We start from the raw sequence: 18,514 nt of genomic DNA, 5'->3' as shown, positions 1-18,514 counted from the left end.
ATTGTACAAACAACTACTGAGAAAAGTGAATATAAAAAAATTTGAATGACCATTTATATGTTTATGTTGATTATATAATAGTAATAGCATATAAAAAATAAATCATATTAAATAAAAAGTTACTATTCAAATTATCAATTTTGTTTGTAAAACGAAATATTTCTATTTCTATTTATATATCTCTTAAAACAAAATCTATATATCACATTACGTCATATATCATATATCATATCCAAGGTTGGAGAACTCGATTTTCGGGGAGATCTCGTTTGAACATTTTTGGGGAGATCTCGGCTTCTCAAAAAAATTTCGGGGAGATCTTGAACGTTGACTTATGTTGACTTTTTAGTGTTTTTAGTATAAATTTATATATATAAATAAATATATGTATATTTATATACATTATTACGAGATTTCACATAAAATTCAGAGAAATGGGTGAGAAAATTAGAGAAATGTGCAAGAAAATCCGAAAAATCGTATCTTTGACCATGTTTGACCCCGTTGACCGTGAAATCTCGGGAGATGGACATTTCGTCTCGGTTTCCTTCTATAAACGAGAGATCCCGGGGAGATCTCAGAGAGAAATAAGGAGATTTACAACACTGATCATATCATAGATATTAATAATAATGTTCACAGCCGTCTCACTATTTATAGGTCCTTATTCCAGATATAAAAACGTGACCTTAGAAACGTTAACTTTTTCAAAACATATGAAAAAATAAATATTACTAAAAAAATTGATCATTATAAATTTCAAAACAAGTTATCAATGTTTCTGATATCTTTCAATTATAATCACTTCTGATTTTAAATTATTTTTCTCGAAAGAAGGAAAAAACATTTTTTTTTTGTTTTATATTTTCCTTCTTACTTGAACTGATATCAAAACAAGGACATATGAAATTTTTCAAAATTTCAAGCACGTTGAGTGACTTGTTTTGCACACATTCTATGATTCTATGATAATCTTATACTCTTAAAAGCTTTGATTTGTGAAACAAGTATCTTATTATTGATTATCTGTTTATTACTCTCCCCGTTCCATAAAAAGTTCACATTACTATTTATATGTGTTTAAAAATAAATGTTAATTATTCAAAAATATACTAAAAAGTCAGTTAAATTCAAGTTCTACCCTTTTTATATATGAAAGTCTGCAAACATTTACTTATAATTTCATTCTTTCACTTACGTTATCAAGGAAACGAATTAATTCGATTCACGTATCAAATGAAGGAAAAAATATAATCCCTCCGTCCCAAATTAATTGTACCCGAAAAAAACACCCAGTTTAAGAAATGTTATTATCACACTGTATTTTTTCCTAATTTTACGGTACATTTTATTAACATATCTAAATCTGAACATTTTTTATTTGGGACATTTTTTGTAGAATGGATAGAGTATTTTTTTTTATAAATATTTGATTTAAAATCATTTTTATTTTTATAACCCTAAAATAAACCGCATAATAAAAATAATAAAACTTGTTTTAGGCTTTTAGCAGAGTCCAAATAAGTTCGAGCCTTTGTGGGGTTTATAACTCAACGATACCGATCAAGCGATACCACCGTCGTATCACCACATAATAACTTGGAGAACAAGCGATACCACATAACAATCTGTTTCTCCGGAGACTACGACAATCAGAATCCCCAATTGTCTCTCAATTAACTTCTTCAAACCCTAAATTTCTGATATGGCTATGGATATTGATTTCTCTCAGTACCAATTGCGCTGTCAGCTTCGAGGTCATGAAGACGACGTATGTCTCATCTCTCTCAAAATATATATCTATCTATATTGCTTAATTATAGTTCATTCTTACAGTTGTTTCTATTAAAGTACATTAAAGTAATTTTGCTTTCGAGTTCGTTTTGTTTATTTGTTGATCGATTTCATTCTATGATCGTGAAAATTGAATTTGATAATGCGAATGAAAATTGAGCGATTCTATAACTACATGTGAGTTTACCTGTGTTCTTACTATCGTAGATATAGATATATATATATACGGTGAAAGTTAGGGATTCGTGAAAGCCGTTGGTGCTACATTTGATTTGTTAGAGGGATAGTTCATAGTTATGCTTATTGTTTAACCGGTTGATGTTTCGATTATTATCGGATGAGTTAGTAATTTACATTCACCTAGGTTATGAAATCAGAGATATGTTCTGAAAATTGACACAATGTATTCAACTCTGTACGATAACAGCGGTTTAAGTTATAATTGGTGTGTATTATATAGTAAACGAGTTCATATGAACTTTGTTGTTCAGGAAATTACAAAATTATTGTCCTGAAGTATAAATATAGTTCAATCTTCAGAAGGGAGAATAACACATTTTGTTTGTTAAGTTAAGCCTGGTGTGATATGATAATAGTAATTATTGCTCAAGCTGTTGACGTTATCCAGTATGAAGTCATGTTGTTTGCATACATTTGTTATAAGAACTTTTATTAGCTTCAATTACAAATATCAAGTTTGTCTGTTATGATTATTGATGCTTATTGTTTGTTTAATATTTAGGTTCGTGGTATATGTGTATGCGATAATGCTGGAATAGCAACTTCTTCAAGAGACCGAACCATAAGGTTCTGGTCTTTGGAACAAACCAATGACAAAGCTTACACTTCATCAAAGATACTGCTTGGGCATACTAGTTTTGTGGGACCACTGGCTTGGATTTCTCCGAATGCACAGTTTCCAGAAGGTGCTCTTATATCTGGCGGGATGGATACACTCGTTCTGGTATGGGATATAGCAACCGGAGAGAAAGTTCAGATGCTCAAGGGTCATAAAATGCAAGTCACAGGACTCACTTTGGATGGATCAGACATTGTTTCATCATCTGTTGACTGGTTAGTTAATTCATATTCATATATCTCTTGAAGTAAATGCTTCAAAGTCTCACGTTAAAAGTATTAAATTATGATTTTTAAAATGTATTTGTAGATTTTAAAAAGAAACTTTAAATATATTAAAGCGTTAGGGATTGAATCTAAAAATAAGGGTTAAATATAAAACATATTGTTGTGCGAAGATAAATTATGCATTTTTAAAAGATTTCATCAAGGTAATGGATTATATACAAATATGTTGTTGGTTATAAAAGGATGTTAAATCATTGGGTGGGCCAGCTTGTCAAACTGTTTCTCATCCAAACAGTATTGACTTTAATATAAGAGCATATCACTTACAATGGCATATACCCTGCACACCTCATTGTTTAACACCTTTTAACTTTGACAAAACAGAGCACTGTTGATGGTCTAAGGCCGCAAGTTGAGAACTTTCATTATCTTAGACCGTTTGTCTCAATTGCCTTTATGATTAATTCATTCCAGAAAAAATCTACAACTGACTAATATTTAATATTGGATACTTATTTATATTTGATATTGGTTATCCATCTTTTTTATTCATGGAAGTACACTAAGACGTTGGAAAGGAGAGCATCAAGTAGAGGTTTGGGAAGCTCATAAGGCACCAATTCAAGCAGTAAGGAAGCTACCGTCGGGCGAACTTATAACAGGTTATAATGCATTATTTGTTTTTTCACACATACAAAATTTTATTTTGTCATGCTAAATCCATGAATATAACATCTATTATCTAACCGTATTTAATACAAGAAGCTTTTGATATTTCGTAATCCAGGTTCGAGTGACACCACTGTAAAGCTTTGGAAAGGAAACAAATGCACCCGTACCTTTACTGGGCATACAGGTTAGTTGTTGTTTTTGTTTGTCTTTAATGTATAAAGTATGGGCATAAAATGATATTGTGAAAAATTATTATGTAGTAGAAGTTCGGCAACTTTTAGGAATACCGGGTTAATATGTTTTTGATAAAATATATTTATGTTGAAATGTCTTATGTTTAACTTGAGAGCACTCTTGCAGATACAGTGAGAGGTTTGGCTATAATGCCTGATTTGGGCATACTTTCTGCATCACATGATGGGTATGCTTTTTGGTTTTTAAGGATGTATTATTTGGTACATGTTGCTGCTTTTTGTATATATGCGTGTGTGTGTAATGTAATGCATGACAATAACCTTTTCTTTATCTGATATTGAACTATATGCGCAAAAGCCCCCATCATACAATTATCAACTTTTTCTTTGAATTTCTTAATGCATTTATTTATGTCATGAATGATGGTGTCCTGTCAATAACTGTGAGTCTTTCAGCCGTCACATGTGTCTTAATTACACATCTAAAATACATTGCCTTCTTTCTTTCATAACATTTGGATGTTTAATAAGGATGTATGTATATCTATCTGACATATGCATGCTTCCACCTGGATTTAAAAGATTGACCACTATTGTCTCTCAAGTCAGTTTTTGTTTACGTACTAAAGCAACTAATTCTCAGTTAGTATGCTTTAAATTGACAGATCATATTGGTTTATAAATGACAGTTCAATCAGGTTATGGGCACTTACTGGTGAGGTCCTACTGGAGATGGTTGGTCACACAGCGATTGTCTATTCTGTTGATGCACATAAATCTGGGCTTGTTGTTAGTGGAAGTGAGGACGGACTAGCAAAGATCTGGAAAGGTGATATGTTGTCCTCTGTACTTTGTTTTGGTTATGAAGTCGGTAATGAATGGGATGGTAGTTCAGTTAAATTATAAAAGTTGAGATCGAGGACTAAGATAACATCATTTAAAAGAATTTTATTTTAGTCAAAGCCACGTACAGTTTTCTAACTGAAGTATGAATATGTGTGTTGTACTTATGGCAGATACCTAGCGGGGTTACATTTTAGAGATAGCGTTTGTAATCGATAATGCATATGCTTTGTTGCTTAAATATTTTTGAAAAGAAATTCAGCTAATTGATCTGTCTTCCTCACTTTCCCTTGCTTTTTTATATAGTAATATAAATTCTGGGTTTTGTGAAATCATGAGAAATTTGTGATTTTATATATTCAATTTTGTATATGTACTAATATATTACATGAGGCGGTTGCAAATGTAGATTGCATACATCCAAAACATTAAACTAAGATTTTGAATACCTTTCTAATAGAGGTGGTTATGTCTAGTAATGAGATGTTATGAAAGAAGTGTCTCATAATATTCAGCTATGTTATATGCTTCTCAAAATCAAATATTTAGGCAAGTTTCGTTAGTGATTATGTTCATATCATTGTATGCTTGTATGACATGGTACTTGATGCATTTAGGTGCCCGTCACATGTAGTATTGTTGCAGTTTTAAGGGTTTGTAAGGTAACTATGACATGCCTACGAAGTTTATAGTTTATATTATGAGTGTTGATCTTTTTGAAGTCTAACAATTGGGAGTATGTTTTTGGTTTGTAGATGGAGTTTGTGTTCAAAGCATAGAGCATCCTGGTTGTGTTTGGGATGTAAAATTTTTGGAAAATGGTGATTTTGTGACTGCTTGTTCTGATGGTGTGGCTCGTGTTTGGACCGTAAATCGAGATAAGATAGCTGAGACTCTTGAGCTTGAAGCATATGCATTTCTACTTTCTCAATACAAGGGCAGCAGGTATCTACTACAGTACAATACTTAAAACATGTTATCCATCTTTTGTGTTGTGTATCGGATATATATTATTTCAATAGCTGCAACTTTAGAAAGACATTAACTACTTACTATAGTAGCTATGGGCTTTTGTGATTTTTATTTTTATTTTTTATTTTTTTTGGGCGCTTCTGTAGCCAAAAGATGATTTGCTTGCGGTCAGTTTGAACTTGTGTTTGATCTCAAATAGGTTAAGTAATAAAAAAAAACTAGCTTAAAGGGGAAAAGTCGCCCATAGTCTACTTTCAGTGCCTGCCCTCTCCCAAGTTGCTCTGCTCGAAGATTGAGAAATTGTTTATATAATTATGTTGTTATTACAATCGTATTTGACAGTTGACACTATAATATGATACACTTAAACAAAAACTTGTGCATCCAAAGTTAAAGCACAATATGTATGGTTACACCACATATGTGGTGAAAGTTAAGTTAACCACTTATTTTCATACCATTCATGAGATTCAGACTTAGATGTATGATCAACAACTTTTTGATCAATCAATGAGTTGCTTCAAATATCACATTTGGTTAAATGTCTTGGATCATGTATTTTCTAGTTATACTTGCATCTTGTTTCTTTCAGGAAAAGAGTTGGAGGCTTAAAATTGGAGGAATTACCTGGTCTAGAGTCTTTGCAGGTTCCAGGTAACGTCATTTTTTGTTTTTCTTTTATTATTATATTATTAATTATTAATATTATCAATAAAGTGAACCCTTCGATTTTGTGGTGATCAGGAACCAAAGATGGGCAGACAATGGTTGTACGGGAAGGAGACAATGGTGTTGCATACGCGTGGAACATGATAGAACAAAAGTGGGATAAGGTAGTAATTAATGCATGCTAACATTAGGTTTTATACTCTTCCTCATGGATAGAGTCTTACTGTTTTTCTTTTTTTATACAAGTAAATGAGTTGTTAACAATGATTGTAGTTAATATCCACATGTATAGTACATGTTGACAAACCTAGTATTTAAATGTATTTTGTTGATCACAAGTTTTACTAGCACTGTTGATTGATACTGACCTCACAATTCAGTATTTATGACAGCAGCATTAGCACTTTAATCTTCCGATGGCATTGTGCTGCTTTGAAAACCTGTTCATTTTGGGTTGTTTAAGTGGTACGAATCGGTTAACACATAGTAAGCCGCTCGATAAGAAATTCTTATGTGACTGTTAGCCCGTAGGTTCCAATTCCTCACTCATTTCTCATAAGATGTTAAACAATTGTTAGTTTGAGGGTAGGTCAGTTTTTAACACTTGAATTAATACAAAACTAGCAAGAGAATAGACTCCTAAAATTAAGACCATAAACTAGCAGTTTAAGAAAAGTAGGTTGAACTAGTGATTTAATTTTCTTTTGTTCTCGAATCACTGTTCATAAATTGTCACAGACCATAAAATGTTACATGAAGCAAGCTGTAAAATAAATGTAGATGATAGCTATTAGTTTCTTAGTGAGTTGTCAGGAAGTGAGTTTTTCACATAAGTTTAGAACAGAGCAGATGAACTTTGCATAAACTGAAGAAATGTGGGAAATACTATATAGTATATTCTATTAAAAGCAGGTAGTTTAGGTTAGTGTTGTAGTTAAATCACTTGGTTCCTGATGCCATAATTTAGCATTTGTTTTGCCTATTTCAGATTGGGGAAGTAATTGATGGGCCTGATGATGGCATGAAGCGCCCTGTTCTTGATGGGGTTCAATATGATTACGGTTAGCCTTTTTAGAATCTGCTTTGTCTTTATAGACTGTTGTTTTTTATTTTTTGTTCCCTACTGATACCAAAACTTCATCAGTGTTCGATGTGGATATTGGAGATGGTGAACCAATTCGAAAATTGCCATATAACAGATCAGGTACTTCTTTTTCTCTTCTTTTTTTATTCCTTTTTTTTGTTTACCTTTTTTATGATACAATTTGATAACATAATGGATCATAATTATCCTTTTTCTTGGTCATTTAAAGATAATGTGTATGACACGGCGGATAAGTGGCTCTCTAAGGAGAACCTGCCCCCCGCTTATCGTCAACAAGTTGTAGAGTTTATACTACAAAATTCAGGACAAAAAGATTTCATTCTTGATTCGTCATTTCGTGATCCTTACACTGGCTGTAAGTGCATTATATGATAATGTAATGAAATACTTGTTTCTTTCTTAGAATTTTTTATATTGACTGATTTTACGTTTCATTTTTCAGCTAGTGCTTATGTACCAGGACAGACTTCCAAATCTTGTATGTATTGATTGTTACATGAAATTTCGTTTTTCTCACTTTTTCATGTCTATATGCTATTTTTCTTACATGGTATTTGATCATGCTCTTTGCTTTTGCAACAGCCATATCAAGCAAATCAACATTCAAACACATACCCAAGGTACGCTTATTATCTCTCATATATGTCACTTAGTTGGCTTGTTGTTATCTTGTTGCTACTCATATAGTTGCAAACTTTTTGTTATATTAGGTTTTAAAGAAAGTTAATCCTGTTCTACATAGCATGTAATTTGATTTCTTCTGTTATAGGAATTTGATTTCTTCTGTTATAGGATTCAGTTACTCAACTTTGTAGCCTTTTAAAATTTATACGAACGCATGCAGGGCAAATTACTGTCTAAAAAGTTATAGTTCTCTTGCACTCAAATCTTTTTAACCTTTCCTTGTCCTAAAATCTAAGAAGATAGTCAGACATTGTAAGTCAGTCATTGTAAACATTTTTGTAAGTTTGTTTTGAGATTAACCAAACTAATTTGGAAAGCTTTGGCAAGTGGTTTGAAGTGATATTTACATTTTAAATAAGTGACAAAAGGTATTATGCAAGTCTATATTTTGAAGGTGCATATTTGGTTACTTTTTTATGTCTAAATTAAGTTTTTACTCAATCACTTGAAAAGTAATTGCTGTGGTTACACACAACCCACTTACATTAAGGTTATCAATTCTGTTTTGTTGTACAAGATAACCCTTTAGAGTTCACCAAACATGACCAAAAGTATGTCTTATAATCATTTGTTGGATAATGGATTTATGTTTGATCCTAGGATTGCATTTTAAGTATTTATGTATAACTAACAAAAAACTCTTTCCAGAAAGGAATGCTTGTTTTTGATGCAGCTCAGTTTGATGGAATCCTTAAAAAGATTTCAGAATTCAATAATGCTTTACGGTCTGACCCGGTAAGTTTATTGCTTTATTTATCATCTATCTTTTTATATTTTGTAATATCTTTTCTTCCTCTTATTTTTATGCTGCATGTTTGTCAAATCATGTATGCGTATACTTTGGTTTCTTCTATTTCGCGATATTATACTCATATCCCAAATGAAAATATTTTCTATTTCGCGATATTATACTCATATCCCATTGCATTTTTTTGTGTAATGGGGAGAGTTGTATGCTTTTAAATAGATCTCTTAAATTGTTGCTTCTCATATCTACTATATATGGTATTCTGTTTTAGGGTCAGCAGAACTTGTCAATCAGTGAGGCTGAGATTTCAAGATTTGGTGCCATAGCAAAAGTGTTGAAGGATACATCACATTACCATACTAGTAAATTTTCAAATGATGACATCAGCTTATTGTTTAAGTTGCTAAAATCGTGGCCACTTTCAATGATGTTTCCAGGTGAGCATTTTTTTTTTTTTAATTTAAGAGATTAATATTGTCCTAGGAAAGATAAATTTTTACGGCTCACTGAATGTATGTATTCTGTAAGGTAAAAACATGAAATTTTAAACCTGTTGTGGTTGATTTTGGCACCCAAAAAGATACGTCTTTGTTGAGTTGTGTGTTAGTGTCGTAAATAACTCTAGTATGACCATATGCTTTTTCTATGTAAAACGGGTGGCCACCTCTAAAACCTTTGTATGCTTATATCATGAAATGTTTTCTTGCTTTTCAGTTATTGACATATTAAGGATGGTTGTTCTGCATCCCGATGGTTCAACTGTTCTTAAACACGCTAATGATGAAAAAGGTATGCATACTAATTGTCATTGTCATAGACGTAAAACATGCAGCTAGTGTCTAGAATATGTAGAATCTGTATTTGTGCAATCATAGTATAATTGTCTGATCCCTAAATTATCTGATCTTATTTCACTGGGTATTTCCAGATGTATCTTTCTTTGAATAAGGTCTTAAGTAAATTTTCATTTTATGTTTAATGATTTGATCTCTCGCTAAGGCCCGTTTGGCTCACGGAATCCAATGGGACGTGAGCCAAACGGGGCTTAAGTAGATCCAGCAGTATGGCTACTTGGTAGCATAATTTCTATGCAATGTCTTAAATTTTAAATCTCTTTGGCCACTCGTTACACGTGCCATTAATTTTGGGTAAATGTTGAACGTGAACGGGTTGGGAAACATGAATAGGTAGTACTTCAGTTAAAATTTTAATTATGTGACTAAACCAGTTATGGCTTTTCTGACCCATTAGTCATGTTCCCTTTTAGCTAATCTTGTATTCGACCCAAATCAACCCATCTATAAGTAAATGGGTCGAAATTGTCACTACTGGTTCTGGGCCTGCTTGTTGTTTCATGTGTTTATTGCTACTTTGGAACTTATATGATGGATATCTGTCTTTGCTTCTTCAGATATTTTAATAGAATTGATTCAGAAGGTTACAAGTAGTCCTCTCCCACCAAATCTGTTAACCAGTATCCGTGTATTGGTTAATCTTTTCAAGAACTCAGACTACCATCTCTGGTTACGAAATCGTCGTGTTGAGGTATCTACTTAAATATGTCTGTATTTTTCTTTTCTTATATTAACCTTCTTTTACTCTTATATTTATTATTTATTAGTTGTTAGTTATTTGTTTATATTAACATCAGCCTTTATTTATAATGTAAATCATAGTGAATTTTATCTGATTTTGTAGATTTTTGATGCATTTGCAAATTGTCATTCATCTCCAAATAAGAATCTGCAAGTGTCTTATTCCACATTGGTGCTCAAGTAAGTTATCATAAGTTTAACCTCCTACTTTTTTTGAAGCCCCAAATTGTTGCAGGTGTTGTCTTTTATCCGTTGATGTGTTTGCCTTCGTTCCCTTTGAGTGTATAAGCGTTCATTATGTTCCTCGTATGCTGAAGAGTCTATTAATTTTAAAAATCAATGGACATCGATCTATTTATTGCCAAACATATGACATTTGGATTTAAAATTATTATGTTATTAAAGGGTTTAATCGGAGAAATGACCTATCATTAATGGAGGAACTGATATCTCTATTGAATGAGTCAACTACATGTTTGAGTTGTGCTATTTTTTTGTCATATGCAATTCAGTTCTGTGTATGATTTTTTTTATGCGTTCTCTTATGTCTGTAAAAGTAACAAAAACCTTCAACTCTTCAACAGAAATTGAATTTGGTGTTGTGCCAAAACTAAGTTGGCAGTACGAGCCCTATACTTAACTATTTACACTCTTTTTATCGTTATTTTATGTGTTAACACTTCTCAAAGTTCTTACATCATTTTTGTTTCTCGGTTTACTCATCGGTTGCAACAATGGTTAGCCAACACTTTCGTGTGCTTTTTTGCTGTATAGTTATGCTGTGCTTTTGGTTGAAAAGAAGGATGAAGAAGGGCAAGCTCATGTTCTTACAGCAGCTCTGGAGGTACATAATAAACCTTTCTAATATGTTTGTGTTGGGTAACGGGTTGAAAAAAGGTTTGAGTTATGATAGGCAACTTTAAAGCACTACTTGAATGAGTAACATATGTGCACAGTCCGTACAGTAACTTTTATAATTTTCTCCTGTAGATAGCGGAAGGGGAAACATTGGAACTTGATGCAAAATACCGAGCTTTAGTTGCTATTGGCTCGTTGGTATATCTTCTCATTCATCTACAATACTCATGTTTCTTCTTTCCAAGAATAATTAAATAATTAACTAGTTTTACCAAGTGAAATTTATTCATTATAAAGAACATCTGCAACAACAACATTACGCTTTAAGCTTCTGCTTAAATTAAATATGTTTTCATAATCAAGTTAAATCTAATCACAGATGCTTGAGGGTGCGGTAAAGAAAATAGCGCTGGACTTTGAAGTTGGTGGTATTGCCAAAATAGCAAAAGCATCCAAAGATACTAAAGTAGCTGAAGTTGGAACTGACATTGAAGCTCTGGTAAATCAAAGCTGATTCTAGTCATGTCATGGTAATCATCTATCTAAACGTTCATAATCTAACTCTAAATTACTGGACTTTCTCATTTATTTATTTTTTTTCCTTTTCACTCAGCACATCTCAATAATGAGTTCTGTAATTTTGTGCACTCAAACCCTTTATATGAAATTTATAAGGCAGAGTTTGTTACTAAATGGTGTGTCCACTTATTTGCAGAACTGATAGAATGCTATGCACATGTGTAATCGAGAATCCTGGTGCAAGAATTCGCCAGCTTAACTCATTCGCTCCATCGAATTCTCACATATAACCCATATTTTAGTGAAAAATGAAACTAAAAGAATATATTTTCTCCTCGTCTGGTGTAATTAACTCATTTTGCATGGTCTAGATACGTTATCTTTATGATATTGTGTTGGATGACGGTTTAACTGTCCAAGTCCTAAATTTTATGTTTTTTTTTTTTTTTTTACCCAATTTGTGCTCGGCATATGGTGTGACAAGTGTTGATAAAGTGCTAGCAATGTTTCGATGTTCATAACACCTACTGAATGGATCCTCTGAAAACATTGGTAACTGAGAGCTTCCTTGCATGAACTTCCTTGCATGAACTGGTAGTCATAATATTTTCAAGGTTTTGGACTGCTTACCCAACAACAAATATTGACTGATAGCTTAATTTATTATGCAAGTATTCTACAAAGATGGTGGATTTTCATAAATGAGAAGAAAACATTGGCGTAGACAAGCTTTATTCTACACGTTGTTGCTACTAGTAGACTTGTAGTAGACTTATATGTTAAGTTTTCGAGTGTGTTTGTCGTAACTAGCTGCAGGAGCTTATGGCTGGAGCTGGTAGTTTGAGCTTAGAAGCTATAGCTTATTTTTTAATAAGTGTGTGGTGAAAAATAGTTAGAGCTTATTGTTGTAAATTAACTAAAAAGGACAACAAAATATATGATATATAATTACATAAGGGTCAAATATGTAATATTAACTCCATAAGCCTAAAAACTTATTTTTTTCTTTTCCTACAGCTTATTTCTTTAAAAAGCTCTAGAAATTATGTCAGCCAAACGATTCTACTATGAAATAAATAAGCTTAAGTTTCAAATTTCAATAAGCTGCGCGGCCAAACACACCATTCTTGTTTGTTTCCTTTTATAACTATATTATATTATCCGGATAAGCTAACACAAAAACATCCCCAACCCCCACCAAAAAAAAATTCCCCGAGTTTTGACCCATACGAAAAATCACTCATTAGAGTTACGCCCCACACCAGTTTTGACTCGATAAAAACTCCTATTTTGACACCTTCAGACAACACAAAGCTACTGGATATACATAAATTGATCAATCAAAATCTCCCACAACCTGCTTCAACAGAAAACAGAAAGTCAACTATACATTGCCAGGGGAATCAAAATATGTTAAATAACCCAAAAGTAGCTAGTTTTTTCCTCTTTAAATAAAAAACAAGTTTAAACCAAAAGATTGGTGAAATAAAACCAATTCCCAAAATAGAATTGCTACGAAGTCAGAGCTATACAGTTGCTTGTAACTGTTTCCGTGAGCAACTTACGGTTTCCAAATATGGACAACCTCAATTTCAATCAATAACATCTGCAGGCAAATTAAGGTCAAACATACCACCATCTCCAAATTCCTCTTTTCTGTCCTTTTTCCGAGAAGAAAATACAATCTCTTCTGAGCTGCCCGAACCTGATGGCCGATCCGATTCATATGTACCACCTGTAACAATAACAAACAACACATAATAGTTGGTGGCAGTTTCGACCCGTTTACTTATAAGTGTCCAATTCAAGTTATGTTTCATCTCAATCATGTAACCTCGTAAAAACACTTGACCGTGAAAGTTCTCGAGTCTGAATGAATACAAATAACCCAAATACAAAATTACAAGGACAGTCCCTGTGGTTTGTACCAGATTACAGGTACAGTCCCTAAACTTTTTTTTTGACAATGTCAGTCAATTTACGTTTGATACCTTAACGACTTAATGTGAAAAGCATGTGCTTTGACTTAACGGTAAATTTTAACAGCAGTTTAACGGAGGGACTGTTCTTGAAATGCTTACAAACCACGGTGACTGACATCACCTGTAATCTGGTACAAACCGCAGGGACTGTCCTTGTAATTTTGTCTAACCCAAATAAACAATAAACAAGTTCAAATTACTTTACCATTACTTGGTTCTTCCGGCTGTTGACGTTTACCGTTATTACATGATTTTGCGGCCCAACTAACGGGAAGTTCTGTAGCCTTCTCAATCCCCTTCGAGTAATATGGAGCTATGTTATGTATGCCAAATTGTAGCGAGCCCAACAGATCCGTTTCGATACATTCGTACCTATAAATGTTCCACATAAATATATATTTCATCTGGTTCAGTTTTTTTCTCTAGAAACGAGGGAAAAAAAACTTACATTTTCTTGCACAAGTTGTCGGTGATAACAGATAAATTAATGACTTGCATACGAATTTCCATTATTCTGTCTTCAGGGTACTTATCAAACGGCTCCTCAATAAACTTACTAAGCTTCTCAACGTTAGTTTCAAGCTGCTGTTGCTGATCTTCAAACAAATGTTGTTTTATCTCCACATCTTCTTTTGTCATCTCACCATTAAACAGCTCTTCACCAAACATATAATATGCAAAGGGGTATGAGTAAGAAAGTGCTCGTCTTGATCTAAATAAACGATATAGTCCATTTGTGACCCAGCTAAAATCTCTTAACTGTGAATCTTTTCCCTCCAAAACTACCAACTTGTCTCGTATGGTCTCCTTCAGTCTAGATTCTTGCTTAAATGAATCTGTATGAGCTTTGTAACGATTGTGATAATGCATGTACCGGTATAAGTCTCGTTTTGCTCGCTCAGATTTTTTCACAATGTCTTCCTTGTACCGACCACAACTATGACCCGCAATGCTTGACCACGTATGATCCCGACCAGTTGCTCCACCACACAGCCAACTAGTTCACATGTAACTGAATTAGAAAATTCAGCATTGACAAAGATATTGCCACACACATTATTTTGTTAAAAGAATAGGTCTTGTGAATAGGTCAAATGGGTCGAGCATAACAAGATTCATTTGTCACTCTTTATGAAAGCATTAATGGTCATACCAATAATTATTATGTATATTACTATCAATATTTTTATGTATATAATACATAATAATAACTAACACAATATAATAAATGTGAAAAATCAAATGTAAAAGCATATGACCTGTTTGGACCTATTTGACCCATTACCTGTTTCGACCTGTTACCAAAACCGACCCAACCTGACCCGTTTGGACCCGTTTAAACATTTTACCCGTTTGACCCATTGACCCATTTCAACCCAAAACCATTTTACCCAAACCGACCAAACCTGACCCGTTTGCCAGGTATAGTATAACGTGATTATTGTAGTCAGATAACATGCTGTAACGAAACAGATCGCAAATGATATTGCTTTGGATGAATTTCTACTTTCAACTACTGTTAGAAGTTTTAGAATCAGGTAACCATATTTTTGAGTATTTATGTTTATCTATAGTGGGTTAATATAGTGACCAAAAAATGCATTTCTTCTAAAGAAAAAACATTTTGTAAAACAAAGTAAAACTTAGAAGAATGTACAAGTAACCTTCATCTTTTTCTTAGATGACCGGTTTTGTTGTAGCTAGTATGAAAATGATATACCAAAGCTGATAATCAAATACTCAGAACCAAAAACTGAATATAATAATATCAAACATAAGTAATTAGATAATTAGATAATCAGTTGAAAACACAGATGCAAATAAAGCAGGCCTTAAACATAGGTCAAGGGATAATGAACTTGTTCGAACCTATGGTGTATTTTTGCAATTTTTTTGTATGCAGTGTATTTAGTTAAAAAAAAAAAAAAAAAACTTACAAAAAGTGTGATTTAATGAATTTACCTAATGTAATATTAAAACGGATCAAAGAACAAATTGTGGTCTTACCAAAAGGCTTGTCCACAGATGCAGCTGACTAGATTACAGCCACCGTTTTTCTCGACAGGTTTATGACACTTAGGGCAGGGCTTTGTGTGAACAGTTATCCAGTTAACTGTTTCTGATTCATCTCGACACTTCTTAGTCCAAAGTTCCCACATTGTACAAGAACAAGGAGAATGGGCTTCACATAAACAACTGAAACAAAATTGATTACCACATGAACATTCTACCTCACAAAACTCATCTTCTTCAACACGGATTGCATTCCCACAATGAGGAGTACTCGGACACCATTTTACCATTTTATTATCCTCGATATACGACTCGAGAAGAAAGCGATCAAATTTCTCAGCCAAATCAGGATGCCTTTTACTAACTAAATTCCGGATTATTACCTCATCACATATTGTGTTACATTTGTGAGCCATACATCTGATACGTCTACTCTGCCCCTCATTTATTTTTACAATAAAATGTTCTGTCCAACCTACAAAATAGAACAGTATTAGCCCCGCTCATTTTCAACAATACAATAAAACAATAGATGGTAATTGGGTAGGTCAAGCAGCTGGCATTTGGGTCTAATGGGGCATTTTGTGTTCATTTTAAGTTATTTTTAAACTAATTATTGCTTAAATATGATTATAAAAGGTGATTTATTAGGCGAATTAGGGATCTCTTACAATTGTTACAGAAGCAATGCCTGCAGTCCATTTTTGTCATCTCACTTGATGGCAAGTCGTCCATGCATATATCACACATTGTTGTAGAAGTAGACACTGAAGAGTCCATATCATAAGAATCGAGCAAGGGAATACCGGCCTCTGTAAACAAGCGTTCTTTTCCTTTCTCTACAAGTATTGCAAATATTTTCTCCACATCCCAACGATAATGTATTAGTAACGTCCGCGCATGATGCTCCCTTAGAGACAGTAATTCCGTAACTCTGCGTAAATCTTCCCTCTAACAGATTGATGTAACTAATTAGTAACAAGCAGATAAGGTGCAAAATAGACATTAAAAACCATGTCTGATTTAAGTTGTTCTGATGTTATACCTGAGCAGCCAAAAGAGATTCGCTTGTTATGACCTGTCAAAAGAACATGACAAAGATTCATAAGAAAATAAGAAATAACAATAAATGATAAGTATTATATCTACAACATCTTACTAAGCTCAAAGGTTATCCTATAAATACTTCACCGCGACGTTTATCATCAACATATAGAGATACGTTATTCACTTAGTGAAAAACTTGCACTTGTAATGCAATCAAGAAGCACTAGACTACCACCTACTTATAAAAGATGTGAGTGAATACTTGCTAGCAAATGTAAAAATGAACAGTCTTTAAAAAAGAGATGACAAAAAAAGGGTTATATGTCTAATTTTCTTCTCAGAGCAAACCTGCAAAATGCTACGACATACTTGCATACTCATTCTCCAAAATTGAAAATGAGGTTCAGTCGAAACATATCAAACAGTAACAGTTTGCTACGTTTTATAACTTATAAGTTTATCCTCATAAAGACACAACAGATAGAGAGGACACCTGTGCAAAGAAAGGACCTTTGTTACGTTGTAAGAGGAACCACAAGTAATTTAACCACCAAAAGATGTGCTATGCTCAATACAACTCAAGAAATCGCAACAACAATTACAGAGTAAGCAAGAACATGTATCTAACTAAACATTTCACTCGGATCAAACACTACATGAACCAACTCTAAAATACATCTACAGACTATTATTTCAAATTATTGAATCAAGATTTACAAATCAAACACCAATTGCGGTAAATACACATATACTATACACAACCTTTCACAGATACCACACAAACAAACTCCCATTCCAGTCACAATTCAAGACTAATATATCAACCCGCAATGCTATACAACAGAATACACCAACCATAACAACTGAAATCATATAAATTTGAACATACAGATTAAAAAAAAAAAAAAAAAAAAAAAAGGCTTTATCACAATCCTAATCAAAACATTGAAATAAACATATAATTAATACGAATTCCACCAAAATTGAACATATACACAGCCATACTGATCAAACATTCTCAATTATGATTCAAATGAAAACCTAAAAACAGCAAAAACCTAATGCACTAAAATTATATACATAAAGATTTTTACATACGAATAAAAAGCTTATTTAATTAAAGAATACCTTTGATGATGAACTTTTAGGGGGGTTCCATTGAGAATCAGAATCATCATTCTCGAGTGCATCATCGAGGGAATCGCGATCGGAGCAATAGTAATCTTCTTCACCGTGGCTACTAACGCAATCATCTACATCCATCGGAGTTTAAATTAAAGTGAAATTCGATGGAGAAATGATCGCAATTGAATATGAATTGATCGAATTTAGGGTTTGATGATATATAATTATTAAATTAAAAAATGGGTGTTAGTTAGTATATGTAGCGATCAGGTGAATATGCCCGGCGAATAGGTGCGGGATGTGAAGGAAAAATAAGGGGGTTGGGTTGGGTTTAGTTGCGATTGATTGACGAGGCAAAGCTTAAGAGGTACGATTGATTTAATTATAATTGAATTATTAATTATTAATTAAATTAATTATTTACTCCTTATTAAATTATTAGTTTTATTACTAGTGCGTTACACAAAAGTTGTAAATTTATGTTTTTGCAAATGTAAATATCGGGCTTTGAGTTCATGCGTTGCACGGCCGTTAATAACCAGAAAAGGTATACATGTAATAGTATCGAATGATTAGGGGTTTGAGCTCGTGTGTTGCACGGCTGTTGA

At 33.0% G+C, this 18,514-nt stretch overlaps 2 protein-coding genes across 3 annotated transcripts; one reads left to right on the top strand and one right to left on the bottom strand.

Annotated features, from left to right (window-relative positions):
• The first annotated feature begins 1,527 nt into the window (after positions 1-1,527).
• Positions 1,528-12,262, top strand: LOC139890953 (uncharacterized). Of its 2 annotated transcripts, none has more exons than XM_071873885.1 (23): positions 1,528-1,771; positions 2,537-2,868; positions 3,439-3,542; positions 3,668-3,736; positions 3,913-3,973; positions 4,436-4,575; positions 5,345-5,534; positions 6,154-6,215; positions 6,306-6,394; positions 7,219-7,291; positions 7,375-7,434; positions 7,544-7,690; positions 7,778-7,813; positions 7,918-7,955; positions 8,668-8,754; positions 9,048-9,204; positions 9,482-9,556; positions 10,179-10,312; positions 10,466-10,542; positions 11,137-11,206; positions 11,353-11,418; positions 11,600-11,750; positions 11,936-12,262. In XM_071873885.1, exons 1-22 carry the CDS (start codon positions 1,706-1,708, stop codon positions 11,732-11,734), a joined length of 2,268 nt encoding a protein of 755 aa, XP_071729986.1. In that variant the 5' UTR covers positions 1,528-1,705; the 3' UTR covers positions 11,735-11,750; positions 11,936-12,262. The 2 variants fall into 2 exon arrangements, with proteins under 2 accessions (XP_071729986.1, XP_071729985.1); XM_071873884.1 differs by having other exon boundaries at positions 9,039-9,204.
• An 829-nt stretch (positions 12,263-13,091) lies between these two features.
• LOC139890952 (probable E3 ubiquitin-protein ligase ARI2) lies at positions 13,092-18,217 on the bottom strand. The gene is made up of 7 exons (XM_071873883.1): positions 17,910-18,217; positions 16,780-16,812; positions 16,406-16,685; positions 15,729-16,209; positions 14,170-14,718; positions 13,927-14,093; positions 13,092-13,474 (listed from the first exon to the last, which is right to left on the bottom strand). The coding sequence occupies exons 1-7, from the start codon at positions 18,042-18,044 to the stop codon at positions 13,332-13,334; spliced, it is 1,788 nt and encodes a 595-aa protein (XP_071729984.1). The 5' UTR covers positions 18,045-18,217; the 3' UTR covers positions 13,092-13,331.
• Between the last annotated feature and the right edge of the window lie 297 nt (positions 18,218-18,514).

Source organism: Rutidosis leptorrhynchoides, chromosome 2, assembly GCF_046630445.1.
Source record: "Rutidosis leptorrhynchoides isolate AG116_Rl617_1_P2 chromosome 2, CSIRO_AGI_Rlap_v1, whole genome shotgun sequence".
In the NCBI taxonomy this organism is placed as follows: domain Eukaryota; kingdom Viridiplantae; phylum Streptophyta; class Magnoliopsida; order Asterales; family Asteraceae; genus Rutidosis; species Rutidosis leptorrhynchoides.
Note: the sequence above shows the minus strand (reverse complement) of the source record. Positions and strands in the feature narration are given on the sequence as shown.